The sequence below is a fragment of the Diadema antillarum genome, unplaced genomic scaffold (genome assembly GCF_040938485.1).
Source record: "Diadema antillarum isolate AM-2024a unplaced genomic scaffold, OU_Dant_1.0 scf00000088, whole genome shotgun sequence".
NCBI classification, from domain to species: domain Eukaryota; kingdom Metazoa; phylum Echinodermata; class Echinoidea; order Diadematoida; family Diadematidae; genus Diadema; species Diadema antillarum.
In genome coordinates, this window is record NW_027270977.1 from 136,661 (window position 1) to 152,590 (window position 15,930).

The 15,930-nt window shown below is 37.9% G+C and overlaps 1 protein-coding gene across 1 annotated transcript in view; it reads left to right on the top strand.

Annotated features, from left to right (window-relative positions):
* LOC139718072 (uncharacterized) overlaps nucleotides 1–15,930 on the top strand; it is a 95,205-nt gene that overhangs the window by 62,832 nt on the left and 16,443 nt on the right. Inside the window, exons 11-17 of the mRNA XM_071629566.1 lie at nucleotides 5,771–6,209; nucleotides 7,008–7,680; nucleotides 8,571–8,679; nucleotides 9,624–9,732; nucleotides 11,283–11,455; nucleotides 14,695–14,713; nucleotides 14,902–15,027. Of these exons, the coding sequence (XP_071485667.1) occupies nucleotides 5,771–6,209; nucleotides 7,008–7,680; nucleotides 8,571–8,679; nucleotides 9,624–9,732; nucleotides 11,283–11,455; nucleotides 14,695–14,713; nucleotides 14,902–15,027 (1,648 nt within the window). The remainder of the gene's footprint in view (nucleotides 1–5,770; nucleotides 6,210–7,007; nucleotides 7,681–8,570; nucleotides 8,680–9,623; nucleotides 9,733–11,282; nucleotides 11,456–14,694; nucleotides 14,714–14,901; nucleotides 15,028–15,930) is intronic.

The window sequence follows — 15,930 nt, forward strand, 5'->3', positions numbered from 1 at the left end:
TTTTAGGTATCATTTGGTAGGGGAGGGTTGTACCTTTCAGAAAATATATACTTTGTAGTGTTCTTACTGCATTTTCTTTAAAAAATAATGTCTTGAAGCTGAAAAAATTGACAAAAATGCATATTTTGGGAAAAAATCCCAGAATCACACGTCTTAATTTTTGTTCTAATGCAATTCTAAAGCTTTGTTTTTCCTTGTGAGTAAGCCTACACACTTCAACTATTTAATCAAGTACTTCTGCCATGAACGTGTGTATTATTCATCTTATCAGGAAACGTTGAATTCACTTATGTCTGAAAAAGAACGTCTCTGAATGAATTATCTTTTCCTTGACGCCAAAAATTCAGGATGACTATGAAAACATGTAAGGCCATATTTATTTAGCGTCTTATCCATACTACCATTCCATCAAAATTTGTGAATGAGCTGTGTGAAATAATCGTGTGGTGGCTCATTAAAGAAAATTATACTGAATAACCATCAGAGATGTTCAGTTGTTTAATGGTGTCATTAATGAAAGTGGATTATGCTTGAGATAAAAAGTGGTTATTAGTATGTCAGTGTGAGCCAGGCGACTATGATGATTGGCAACTTTAGTAGCATACTGTCCACAAAAGTGAGTTCTGGTTGAAAACCCGACTTGGCGAATGTCTCTGATCAAAACGAATGTCCCTGATTGAAAGTCTCTGAAGGGATATTCCCTCATCTGACACTTTCGCACTGCATGATACTTTATTTGCGTGCTTATTTTACGCACTGACGAGCCATCCTGGAATCGAGTCAGCACAGTTCAACGACAGATATGCCCACAAATCTTGAAAATGTGAGTAATAACAAAAACTTCCTGGTGTTTGTGCCGATTTATTAGAATTATTATTCCGTAGATTTGCCAATCAATATCATTTGTGAAATTATGTATTTTAATCTTTGGATTAGAGGTAAATCAAAAAAGGACAGACAGTAAATATGTAAGAATCTGCACGAAAATCAAAGACCGCACGTCTCTGAGCAAAATGAAAAACGTCTCTGAGAATTACTGTTTCATGAAATAAAGACATCCACTATACAAATTATGAGAACATTAAAGTAAATTTATGTCTGGATGGGCTCAGTTAGTATTATAGGAACAAGTAGAACCAAGTTAACACGGGCGTGTTGTAATATTAAGAAAAATGAAGCTTCCTGAAAGATGTTGAAATATGTAAAAGAGTTTCAAATTTAAGATTTTCTGTTGATTGAGCAAGTGTAAACACATTGCCAGGACAGAAAATATGTTTTATGACTAGTAATAGGTCAATAGTCTATGATTATTATGTAGTAGTCACTTTAGTTTACGTATTTTTTGTGAGAGAGGCAGAAATGTAAGAAAAACAGGTTTAGGTCAGAGACGTTCTCTGAACAAATAGGATCTGCTCTCAAACCAATATCAATGACCCACCATGGCGAATTGGTGCCTATGTTTGCAGCACATTGGTTCCTCAATCCAAATATAATGCCAATATCTTGTAAAAATCAAACCCATTAAGTACTGATAAACAAAGATGTTTACGTCAGAGACGTTACATTGAACGTTTTACACATTTTCAACTACTACAATAAGGAGTAGATCTTTCATTATTCCACAGTATATGGCCCTCGTATACATACATCGTTCTAGGTAATTTACGCAATCTAAAAACAATGTTGATTTTATGATTTTGATCAGAGACGTTCATTTGTGCGTACATTGTTCTTCCAGTGCATGATAAATTTATTTTAATATCATTTTAACTCTATCTTTTTTTTTCTTACAGCAAGATGGGAAGACCGGATGGATTTTAAATGCTCCGAATATTAGAATTTCGTCCTGCTCAGGATCTTTAGGCTCAGTCATGTTCATGGAGCCTACAAGTTCCAGACAACGGCCGTGGTACTGGCAAGACCGGACGGACATCTTGGAGGTGCCATCTGTTTACAAAATAATGACTATCCCAACCCCTGTTTCAGGTAGCAAGCGACGCAGTCGGTACCATGCACTGATTGAGGACATGGAATACCAAGTGGAGAGGAAATACAATTCAATGTTATAATGCGGACTCTGTTTTTCATGCACATCACTACGTTTGCTTTTGAGGCTGTGAAATCTGAGGCTTACACGCTAAGAAATAAATGTTCAAATTTGCACCTAATTTGTAGCAATAGCAGCACACCTGCGGTGCATACTTGCACCCTAAATTGTGCTTAATTGCACCCTTAATTAACTGCCTTTTTGAAGTTTTGCTAATTTCTGCAAACAAGTTCTCGAACAGTTGATAAGAATATGCAAATAAGTGAGCTAACCATGTCATAACCTCACAATTTTCCATTGATCGTGTACAAAAAATAATGAAAATTCAATTTTTCTGTCTTTGAAATCTGAAACATGATGCTATTCCTGGTTGATTACCTTCAGAATAGTAATCAGTTAGATATACCCGGATTAAAGCCTCGGGCATAATTATGCTTGAATGAAAAACTGAAAATTTCAAAAGTTTATGTGCAAACATTATGGCAAGTTGTGAGGGAATGACAAGCTTAATTTGCCATTAGCATATTCATAATGACCGTTCAAAAACTGTTTCCTGAAAAAAATTAGCGAAACTTCAAAATGTCATAACTTCATTATTTTTTTTCTTGAGCCCGTAAGATTTTATTCTTTCTTATCAGCGGCTAGCTCATATTTGGGCTGAATTTCCCTGTAATGACTCCTTTTCTCTTAGAAGTAAGGTGAGATGTTCTAGTGGTATTATTTTTTTTAGGTTTGTAAGCCAAATGCATGAGAAAAGGAAAAATACTTACATCTATGATGAAACAAGACAATGTCTAATAAGAATGTCCCTTTACTTAGTTTCCTCTACAACACTATACTTATGTATCGCCTTCGAGTAGAAAGAAGGATTGATAATCCCCACCGATGTGACAGGTAAAATGTGGTATTGTAATGTTATCATTGTCAACCTCTTGAAAGAGGTTTTCAGTTCATTTTTGGTCAAACGTTTGCTGTACCACACCGTTGATATTCTTTGAGTTTGGCGTTTACAATTTATATCTGCCATAGTATACAAAAAAGCACGGCGGAATTTGACGCTTCTAGGATGAGTATAGGTTAATTACAGATTTCTGAGACAACATCATAACAGTGGCCCAGGTACGGTCCCTAATAAAAATCCGAACTGGCCTGACATACACATACAATCATATTTGAGGTATAGTGGTCAAATTAAAATAGTATTAATAAATTCGTGTTTACCTTTGTTATAGATTTGGACTACATTTGAAATAAAACATATACAATATTGATAGCATGTGGGCACACCTTCGCATACACCGGAACGTGAAATACAAAGTAGTGGTCATCATAAACAAAAACATTCCTTGACATATGCCTCGGTAAATGATATCTCAATGAATGTGGAATGTTGAGGTACGAGCATCTTTTAAAATAGGGAGTTTGGTGTTTAATTCTAGTGATAACTTACAGCCGAAACGTCCCTGATGGAAAATCAAATGTCTCTGATATAAACAAATAATTTAGGTAAGGTAGTCAAAATTGCAAGTATTTCATGTAATTTTTATTTGTCTGCCATTCAAAAGTGTTGTAAGATATGAATAATATAACAAGGACAGGTTTGTTGTTGATTTTTGGAGTAGAAATCGAAATTCCTCTTACAATTTGGAGGTTTGTAGTTACAATCGGTTATTATGAAAAATAATTCAAGTTGAAATTACCATTCTGAATTGTTCACAAAAGATAAACATGTGTTCAATAAAAGAATAATGTTGTTTGTTCAAAAACCTCGTAATTATGGATCAGAGGACATCGTTTTTATTGTCTATGTCTGAGGAACGTCTATGAGTGAAACCTGAACGTCTCTGATCAAAACATGGCTTACTTTCAGCATCTGTAAAGGGCTTTTATGGGGATTTGACCAAACGAAATGCACTAAATTCATTATTAGTATCTAGTGAACATTAACATTTAAACAAATGAGACCCCTGCTATATGTTTTGTTCAAATGAGATGAAAGTGAAGATAAGAATATAAAAATCTCTGCTTAAATGACAAAAACTCCACTTTTACTTTAACTTCCGTGTGTATTAGCTTTTGTAAACTTCACAGGAGGTAAACAATATTTTAGGAACAAATTAACACAGTCTTCAAAAGCATGAACAAGATGAAAATATATTCATTTGAATCTTTTTCTACCCTTCATTTGAATTTTCACTAAAACAATGTTTATTTTAGTCAGAGACGTTCGCCAATATGTCACAGTTCTATCTAATCTTGAATAAAAACAACACCCTTGGAGATATCCCAGTATAATCGGGTTTCCAAGAAAGCTGATATCAATGACATTTGACTGAGATATATTTATATCAGTGAGTGACGTTTTTTAATTTTTACCCCTGATTTGCCCAATTGTACATCGTTCAACGTTTTCACCCATATTCATGATTTGATGGAACAAAAGCTTGCTTGGCAGATTTCAAACTGAAATACAATCCCAGTGCAGCTAATTTAGCTGACACATGGATTTTTTTTTTACTGACTTGTGCTCCATTGAATTAAAAAAAAACCAAGAACAACAACAAATGAAAGAGTAATTTTTCACCATAGCAACTGCTGCACAGACTGGCATTCTGCTAATGGAGGTTACTGTTAGTATGATTTGCTAATTTTAGATTTAATCTCCCAGCGAGTCTCATTTGAAATGGGGGAGAGTAGCCTAGATGGCTTAATTGGTAGCTAGCATTGTGGCTTAAAACTGCCACACCCTTGGGTAGCTGGTAGAAAGCTGATGGCATGTTACATGTGATTGTATTTTGGCAGTATGTGTACTAGTCAGTGGTAATCTGACTAAATTGTCATTGGTATTATTATGCTCTTATCATAACATTTATTGCATCAAAAATTGCATGGCGAGGGGCATTATCTTTTCAAGTCCTGGGTAAGTTTGCTGCAGAAAATCTCAATTAATTTTTGCAGCTCTGAATTTCATTGCCTTTCCTATGTTGGTGAAAGAATTAACACACATGCAGCTGCTTATCAAATTCATTGAAACTGCACGAAATTAAGAAATTTACAGGAAATAGCTAAGGTGATTGAAAAATATTATATGTGTTGCCAAATTCAGAGTCAGTTATGAGTTCAGCAATTGACCCGTTGAGGACTAGTCCCGAGTATGATCAGGGAAGTTGTCTATGGGAATTCCCTCTTAGAGCAAACTCAGCCTCTCCTCAATGGGTTAAGAGACCCATTAGGGACCCATAACAGACCCCTCTGAAATTTCCTCAATCAAAATAAACAATCGTACATGAAGACCAATGACATACAATTCTAAAATTAAAGTTGTTTTTTTTTTACTTTACTTTTTTAAACAGCAATATATAGTGACAATTTTATATGAATAAAAGTACAGCATAAAACCACAGAAATGTTTCTACTGGAGCTTGGATGGGTTCAAAGTGGGTACTTTAATTCTACCTCTACAACTGTAACAGAAATTGTATGCATCCTCGTCTTGGAGCGATGTGTTTAGCCAGGAAAATTGACTTGATGCTTTGCTCTTTGTTTAATGGCAGCTGTTTGTGAGTTCAACCTTGAGGATGGACTGATTTTGCTATATCGTGCATTTCCCGTAGACACCTACCCAACTTTTCTTGGGACTCATCTTCAGCGTGTTAAATGTGATTTGTGAAACTCTCATGGTGAGTTTAGTCTCTGTCTACTGTTTGTACGTTGTGTCAGCAGGAACTCAGACAGACCTGGAAAGCACTGGGACCGGGAAGAGGAGGAGCCCTCCCAGCATCCCCAGTCTGCCAAATTGGTTGCCGTGGGCAACCTCCTCCGGCCCAGAGATGAGGACAACCCGGCGATGATGGAGGAGGCAGGGCGAGGAGGGTATGCACCGGGAGATCAAACGAGGAGGGATGACGTTGGGGAGAAACCTGGCGGAGGAAGCAACATCGGTGGAGATGGGAAACTCCCAGATTCGGGCAAGCGGGTTTACCGGAAGCAAAGAAGGAAACAGTTTAGGAAAGCTGTTAACGATGAGGGTAACGAACTCGATCAGGGGAGGATCCCGCCCAACAGAGAGCCCCTTACACCAGCAGGCAGTGTGACAAAGGCGGGGCACGCGACGGAACGAGAGCTGGGATCAAACAAGCAGCAGAAGACAGGTCACTGGCAGGTTAGCTGAATCGTATCTTTCTTTCTCTCTTTGATATCACATCTGCTCTGATCTTGTTTCTCAATTAAAGTTCTTTTTTTTTGTTTATTTATCACTTATATGTTGTTTTGTGATTTTGTCTAAAGTACTTGATTTCATTGATAAATCAAGAAGCCTTGAACCATTGTTAATGTAACCTTGGGCATTGTTAAGATATTGCAACAAGATACACTGATGATATTGCAAGATACATGTAGATGCAATAAGATTTCAGGGCAAATGTGAGCATTTGATTGAAAATTCTCAATCTTTGTGCAAAAAAAAAAATGAAGATATTGAAATATTCTTTGCTGTAAGAGGCAATATAAGTTTTAATCAAACAGAGTGTAAGGAATGATGAATATCAAAGAAGATTTTGCCAATGTGTAGTATACAAGGGGTGATAGATTATAGGGTTCAGAAATTTTAATGTGTGTTTATTTCTATAACTCTGATGGGCAAGGAGAATTCAGCCCAGTATGATGCTATTACTTACTATTCATCAGACATGATTTTGAGGATGACAAATGAATGTGTGGTAGAAGGTTTCCCTACTTCGAATTATGGAGTATTGTGATGTAATTGTCAGTATCTTTGCTGAGTTGGGAAAAGAAGAATCATACTCATTTTCATTTCCTAAAGTTTAATGGTAACAGTTGGCTCTCCGTTTCTTGCTGTACCAAGATCAAGTTTTTACTAATTAGGAATCTTTAAGTCATCCCAAATATGAAATGATGTTATTGCTGTTGTTGTTGTTGACAGAGGCAGCTTCTTCAGTAGTATGGCGACGTACGTGATGAGGGAGTGGGAGGAGGGATGGATGCAAATGCCGGTCTCCCGGATGAGCAGGAGCTACTCCGGAGGAGGAGAGAGATGATCAACGAGGCCGTCCAGTTGGAAGCCGAGTCCAGACGAATCGTGGACTGGCAGCAGTTGGACACCAGCAAGGACGATGTGGTTGATGGAGAGGAGGAGTTGATGGAGGAAGAGCAGGAGGAGGAGGTGGAGGAAGGAGGAGACGTGTACGGTTACGAGGATGATGTCGGTCTCCGTGATGATGGCATGGAAGTGATGAACATGGATAATGATTACCATGGCAACAGCAATGATGTCAAGAGGACGGACAGCTACCGAGGCGACACGGAGGCAGAGCCGGACTTTGAGAGAAGGGAAGGGAGGGGGGAATGGGGGGAGGAGCTCGGTAGTGATGGAAGGTTTGGTGGAGAGGTGCCCGGGAGACAGGAGGAGAGGTGGAGGAACGTTGAGAGGGTGAGCGAGGTGATGATGGAAGAGCCAGAGGAGGAGGATGAAGAGGAGGAGATTGGCAGGATGATGAAGATGATGCTGAAGGAGAAGGAGACGGAAGGAGAGGAGATCTTTGATGACATCTGGCGGCAGCTGGAAGGAAGTTTGCGCTCGGAAGGAGGCTCTGTCTTCAGTCTCATGTCATATGGTAGGCAAATTGATTGATTCTTATCATGAAATAATCTGTGAGAAAATATGCAAGTAACAGGGCCGGCAGAACATTTTCAAAGGTGGTGGGGGGGGGGGGGGGGGGGGGGGCGGGCCAACTCCCAGTTCCACCAGCCATGAGTAAGGTAGCTGACAAATCAGCTGCAACTACAAGACCGTTAATGGGAGAGGTTGCACGACTAGACAAGTGTGTGTAATCATGTGTATCATGGTTCATGTTAAAGGAAGGGATGGTATAGTTTGGGTTGAGATGGGGAATTCAGATTTTAACTTTTTGTGAGATAATTAGAATTATTAACGTACATGCCTTCTTAACCATTTCTGTGCTAATGAGTGACATGTGCACAAATTTCACACATAACCCGTAGACAAGTGATTAATGTGGCAATTAGAAGGTTAAAGGGATAGTATATTATTGGTGGAGATGAGGATTGGGCTTTTGACTTTTTGCGACATAAAAAAAACAACAATAATGAAATAATACAGAGCATGCCCTTCTAAGAGGAATTCACAGTTTATGAGATGAAAATTGGTTCTGGAATGGCTGAGACATCCAAAAACAAAGTAAAACAAAGTGCTCCTAGTAAAAAAGTGGGTCCCACCTTTTATTAGGATATTGCTCTGTTTTGGATTTCTGGGCCATTTCAAAACCATTTTTCATCAAATAAACATTGAATCCCTTTTTTGGAAATACATGATGTTTCATATTTCATAAGTAGTTTCTCATTATCTCATCAAAAAATGTTAGAAACCTGAAGATGCACGTTGGTCTTGACCAAAACTCTATGGTCCCTTTAAGCAAGAAATTGTACAGGTTTATGGTTCGTTACTCACCAAGCTGCTTTAAACCTTGTTTGATCCTGTTGACAGGTGGTAAGGACCAGAGCTTGCTGAGTGCCAAGGTTTCTCGAACCTTCCCCAACGCCAGCATTCTCACCATCATCCCTCCATCAGCGGTCGGCGTGGCAACCAGTCACAGGTAGGTGCCAAAGCAGAACTTCTCATGTATCGGTGACCTTAAGTAGGCACATGTCCAGAGATGCCAAGTTATATTTATAAATTATATTGTTTCTTTATGAAATACAAGAAAGTAAATTTTTTGAATGAAGGGAATTTTTTTTTTTTTTTTTGGGGGGGGTCTGAATCTGATTCACCATGCAAGGCACCTATGGATCCTACGTGCAATTTATACTGTTTTTCATTGTTTACTTTTTACTTTGAATCAGTATACTAGTAGTCTATGATCTGCAGAAGTTTGCAACTCTGCAATTAGAAATCTTTTTGAAGTGCATTGACCTAGATTTCAACCAAAGGAGCATATTATTGCAGTGACTGTGCATACAGACATCACCCACATACATATTGTTGTCTTTTCTTAGTGGTATTTTGTGAATATTGTTCATTTTTTCTTGTGTCTCATCATTTTGTTTATCAAAAAAATACAAAACTGTAGGCGCTAATAGTATTGCAACTGCAACTTAGTGACAGTGTTGATGGAGGAGTATAAAGATTCAGAATTTTTTGCATAAATGTGTTTGGAACCAACATTTTCAAGTTCCAATTTTACAGCCCTGCATATACATGCTGCATGTTACACCTTTTCCCCAATTAAATGCACTGGTTTTCTATAACCAAACGCTGGATCTGTCTTTGATTTAGTGTGAAAAGACTTGTGCATCTTGTAGTTCTGATATAATACCATCCACTCTGTAGTCTCAATCCACTTCCATCTTTATTCCTTCACACACCATATCAACTAAGAAGTTGTGATAACGTCAAATAATGATGCCATACTCTGTAAATAAGAAATGACAAAAAAATCTTCCCATAGTTGTGAGAGAAAATTAGTCATGCATGAAATATACATGTATGTACAGTAGGTGGTAGTTTACAAATACCGTCGAGTGGTAATTTGTCTCGCAGAAAGCTCCGGGAAACGTTGCAGCTGACTAACAACATCCTGGTGCAGACTTCTCTGACGGACAAAGTCGTTCGCAGCCTCTACCAACAGATGGAGTACTTTCGCTTTCAGGTTGGTCTAGTGTTAGCAATATTGTCTAGATCGCTCAGATCTTGCTGCTGTTCGGGTGTATTGTACAATATTGTATTGTACAATTGTTTGTTGTAGTGAGTGATCATTTAAAATAATTGTGACAGAGTTTATGACAGCTGTGCCGTAGTGTGCTGTCTTATAAGTGTGTGCTTATCTCGTGGGTTACCTTAGCTAGTCATGACCTCATCCACTGTTTATATCTGTACATTTTACATTTTTTGTTATCCTACATTGAAAATATGACATTTTGCCTTGTTCTGTCTGTTCAAAGAGTAAATTTTTGCTTGGGATCAATAGATCAGATCAAAAATGCCCTATTTGAGTAGCAAATGTTGAATTAGGAGAAGGGTTACCCACACTTTATGAACTTTGTACTCGAATACTGTAGTTGCTAATAATTTTGCAAGGGTTTAGTTTTTGCAGATTTTGTAAGTAGAAAAAAAAAATGTTTTTAATTGAGCAACTCACCAAAATATTGCCCTCTAGTTGTGTGAATACTAAACAGGAATCTTGGACCAGTTAAAAGTTAGTCTGATAAGATTGGATAAAAATAAGGGAGCTATGAAATTTTGAAATTTCCCTTATTTTCACCAAACACATCTCGAGCAGTCAGTATGAATATACAATAAGTCATTGATGATTTTTACTCCCTCGGAATTTGCCATCAAGGTTATACACAAAATCATGACATATCCAGTTTATATCTGACAGATCATTATTTTTAATGTATTCAGCCAGGAATACTGTAAAACAAGGAATTTACGCGTGCACTTTAATTTCGCGAATTTCGCGAGCGCCAAGATTCGCGAAATTAAAATGCACGCGAAAGTCCTTGTTTACACTATATGCATTGAACGCCAGTGGCACTTCGCGAAAATTTCATGCCACGAAATAGGCTGTCGGTTCCAATTCGCGAAAAATTCATGCCGCGAATATATCATGTTTTACAGTAGCATTATGCCTCACACTTTTGTAGCAGAAAATGTGGAGGGAGGAGGAGGAAGAGGAGGAGAAGGAGAAGCCCTCTGCTGGGTCCTCGACAGTTAAACAGTTTTCTGTGGAGGTCATGTGTCTGTGATATGTGTTTGATAATTACCAGGGTAGTAACACTGCATGCATGCTTGGATGTTGATACATGTACTTACTCATTTATTCCTTAGAAAAAATATAGGAATATCTTTGTAGAAACTTTGCCAAGAAGAGTTCAGGATATCACACTCTTGTGTATCAGCAGCAATCATATTGCCCATTATTACCAACTGGAATTCTGTTTGTGAAAAAACAACAACACAAAATCTTCATTGTGATGTGCATTGTACTTTTCCTGCATTCTGAATGATTATCATACGTAGAAGCAACAATGCTATATTAACCTTTTGCTACGAATTATGTCATCTTTAATAGCGAAGCCCATTGAAGACTATTCCCTGGTATACTCAGGCAGTTGTCTACGGAATTGCATACTATTACAAAATTGGCTCGTGTGCAAGGGGCTAACGCCATGGAGAAACTTATTGTTATTTCTTCAGGTTCTCGGGTTAGCTACTTTTCGGAAGCTGAACACCTACGGCAGTGCCTTCCCAGCATTCCTCGGGCAGCTCCTTGCCCTCTCCCAGACGACGTTCATCGAGGTGCCTCACCCAGCCAGCCTCCTGGCTGCTAGCATCCTACTCAAGGAGGGTCAATCCAATGGGAACCCAGAGTTTGTACACAAGGTATCGCTCTTGACACTGCTACTGTTACTACTTCAGCTATTACTGCTCCTATCACTATCGTACTACCACTTCTACCAAAACAGTAGACTCCCGTTTACACGAAATCCTCAGGATCGGCAGTTACTTTTCTTTCGTTATATTGAAGTTTTGTTAGAACCGAACAAACAAACAATAAAAACCATAGAGAGGATGATTTGTGGCCTGAATTTTTATTTTGTTTTTATCAAAATTTTGTTATAACAGCATTTAATTGTTATAATGGGAGTGCACTGTATTGCTGTTGCTGCAGCTGCTGTTGGTACTACATATACTTCTACTATTTCTACTGCTACTACACTGCTACTTCATACTACTACTACTACTACTACTACTACTACTACTACTACTACTACTACTACTACTACTACTACTACTACTACTACAACTCCTACTACTACTACTACTACTACTACTACTACTACTACTACCACTACTACTTCTGCTGCCTTTTGTTCTTCTCTTTCCTTTTCTGTCTCGCCTTCTTTGTTTCTTTATACTTAAGCTTCTTCTTTACCTACTTCTACATTTACCTCTATCTTCATGTTCCTCTTGTTTCTCTACTCTTTCTTTTTAAACACCAGCTTGTTCTTCCTTTGTGCTTCTACTTTCATTTCCTTCTGTGTTGTGCAGAGGTCATTTGAAGCTGATGTGTTTCTTCATCTTTTCTTCCTTTAATTCCCATTCTTTGTTTTCCTCTTCTTCTCTTCTTCTATTTGTGACCGCATGGCGCGAAACGGAAACCCACAAAAAGTCACAGATTAGGATTCTCTGTAATAGACCAAAATAGTAATTTGGGTTGACCCACTCAAATTCTTAAGTTCACCTCTGGAAGAGAAATCTCTTCTGTAAACACTGTCAAAATGTGATGGCTCGAAACAAAACCAAACTTGAGATATTAGCAGTTTTTCTGGACCACATTTTGTTAGACAGGTGCTGTGTTCACTGTGGTTTTCATTGATACTTCTACACAGCACACCAATCCTCCTTTCTCCCTTTTCTATAAAGCTGCACCTCCTGACTCTCTCTTATTTCAATCACTTTTGGAATGGGTTGAGATGGTCCAATATTATCAAGTTATATTTCATATAAAAGCTTCAAGCTTACTCTTTTAAACTATATCCTAGAAAAGTGAAGGTTCATTTTGGCTTATGTTTTGGTGGGTTATTGAGCCAGGCACATTTCTGTTTCTTTTGTCTTTAATATGCAGAAGCCATTATTGTAAGCGAGTACAGGGTATATTCCCTCTTCTTTCCTTCTTCTTTTCTTATGTTTCCTCTTTTTTCTTTTTCACTGCTTCTTCTTTTCTCCTGCAATTTCTTCTTTATTTTTGTCTTGTATGCAGAGGCCATAATTACAAGGCAGTGAGCTTCTTCTTTTGTTTTTCATTTGTGTTATGTTTCCCTGCTAAAAGGTTCATGTAAGGAAAAAAAAAAGATAAGGAGGATCTGAGCATGGAACATGAAAGCTAATATAAAAGATAAGAAGGGTCTGGTTGCGTTTTAGTGTTGGTATCAAACAACATTATCTGAAGCCAAACAAATCTAGGGCGTTATCGCCATGATATGACTCCTGACAGACGCCCACACACCCTCACCCCAGCTGTTGCAGCAGTCACTTTGTCCTTGTTCAGTCAAATGTATACATGTATGTGTACACAATGAGTTAGCATACAAACCAAACATGTTTTTCTCCCATCATTCAGGTACTCTTTTCTTCATCTTTTTTTTTAAAAGAGTGAGCCATGTCATGATGGTACCGAATCAACTTCACTAAAAATCATTCTGAGATGAATAAAAATGATGAATAATGAATAAACAGATTCAGATTCTGAGAGCGAATAAACTGTAATTGTTGTTCAAATTGTATGCCCTTTGTTATTTCATATATTAGTTTCTGTTTGTCTCACAAAAAGTTAAAACCTGAATCCCATCTCAACCAGAACTATACCATCCCTTTTAAACTCCTTACTGATAACTGACAAAAAAAGCTTTGAAAATTATTTCATGTTCCAGCAAATAGATACATATAATAGATAGATATTTAGATAGATAGATAGACAGATGGATAGATATAGGCCTAGGTTGATATGTTGTAGATAGATAAAATGGTCATTATTGAAAATACATGCATTGAATCCAAAGGTTGAATTGTACATGAGTCATATAGGTCATCACATAACAGGGAAACAATATCTAAATAACATGATTGCACCTAATGAATGAAAAGATTTAGATATGTAAAAGATCATTCATGAAACTGTTAACAATAAGTTTGATACTACTAATGAGTGAATGTTAGTGAGAATGCTTATATTGCATGATAGAGCAAATATTACAGGTACAGTACTCTCCGCATAATCGGGTAGGCTCGGGCAGAGCGTTTCTTACCCGATTAAGCGGAGTACCCGATTAATAGAAGAACATGTCTCATTCACAATTGACACACACAATGTGTATGTACATGCATTTTACACTGGACCAAACACCCACACTGTATGCTTAACAAGCATGCTTGCACGGCACATTATTCATACCTTCCAATAACACTTGCTCAGTCACGAGCAATAATTTACAGTCTTTTATGGACAAATACGTCTTCAGAAAACTTTGTCGTTTGACTATAGACTCCTCGCTAATGCGCAGGCGTTTTCCGAAATGAACACATCTTTTTGCGTGCACTATATAGTCACGTAGAACGTCGGGTTACTTTTCGAGAAGTGACTGGGGAATAGTAAAATTATGACGCTGGTGTATGGCCTGATTTTCTTTGCAAACTTCAAGGGAGGAGCGCAAGTGTGTTCAATTTCTGTCTGTCTAATGCAGTTGTGAGTGCCAGCTACATGTGGAATGTTCGTTTACGTGTGTCAAGTCGGTACACTGGTACATGTGTTTTCATGTTTAATCACTCCCAAAATGATCGGTCTTGTTTGCAAATTAAGTAGAGAATGCGATTAGCCGTGGAAAATTTGACATTCATGATTTCTTAAAGTGTTATATCTGCGATAAGATATGGGTAAAAGTTAGATAAGAAGAAAATTATTTACCCATTTATGCGGAGAGGCAACCCGATTATCAGGTAATTTTAATGTGCATTGGAACTGATTTTGAAATTACTACCCATTTAAACGGAGTACCCGTTTAAGCGATACCCGATTACGCGGAGAGTACTGTATAAGTAAGCCTACAAGTAAGTCATTCTTGTATCAAGTTATAGTAATAGCTTATAATCCAACCATCGATTTTATCTCCTCATGTCATAGATTAGCAAATAGTTGTCTCAAACATAACTCAATGTGTTTGAGTGTCTGCTGCCCTGGTGAATTCTTGTAAAATGAAACATACTTCTATTTTTTTTTTCATCTTTATTTACTTTCACTGCTGCTGTTGTTCATCAGGGATTTTTGAGCAGTGCCTTAGAGCAGGCGGGCGTCCTGGACTATGAGATCAGGGTGCTCAGTGGAAACTACCTCGCAAATCATGCCAAGCTGGTCAGGATAGATATCAAGGCATTTTCCAGACAGGTTGGTATCCTCTGGCAGACAGACTTCCAGTGATATTGGTGTTTTTCACCATGATCTGTAAGGTTGTCTTGTCTATTTGTTTAGTGAAAGAAAATACATGTGTGCTGGAAGCATAATATGTGACCTTGCACCACAAAACCAACAAAAAGTCACCAGACATGGATTTTTAGTTAAGGCCAGGTTCTGAAAGAGAAGACACTAAGCAACTCAATTCAAATGGACTCCCCTAACCTATCTAAATACTGGAAAGAAAGCACACACTCTGAAAAAGTATGTACTGAGAAAAGAGGCTCTGAAGTACAGGGTATATTCAAGCGCTTAATCTTTAACCAAGGCATGCTAGCTGTGAGATAAATGGAACAAAACACAGGATGTCAACCACCAGAGCAACAACAGTGAAGGGATTATCAGATTAAGCTGAAATTAAGCATGTTCTATCAACACATTCTGTCCATGATTAACGCCAACTTACGAAGCAGTAGCCTTATCTTTGCAAAAGTTATTAGACTTGAAAGTGAACAGTGTACAAAGGATTTCAAGAAATGAAAAGGGGCCTCTAATACATACCTGATCATTCTATACTCTCCCCAAGTAAGGGTTGTAGAAAAAATGCTGAAAACCCACTTTCCCATTCGTGTTATGATCCTAAAATACAGAATAATGTAGAAGAAAGATAGCTCTTTCAGAAAATATGACAAACTCAAGATTGACATAGTAGACCTATTTCACCTGTTTTGAGTCCCCGAGTGAAATCGAGGGGTGCGACTTTTTGTTTGTTTTGTGGTGCACGGTCACGTATAGAGAAATGCTGAGGTGAGAGTTAGTTTGCCACAGAAGTATGAGCTGTGTTCACATTACAATTTTTTTTTCATTAAAACACCGCTTTGGCGCTGGTTGTGGCTG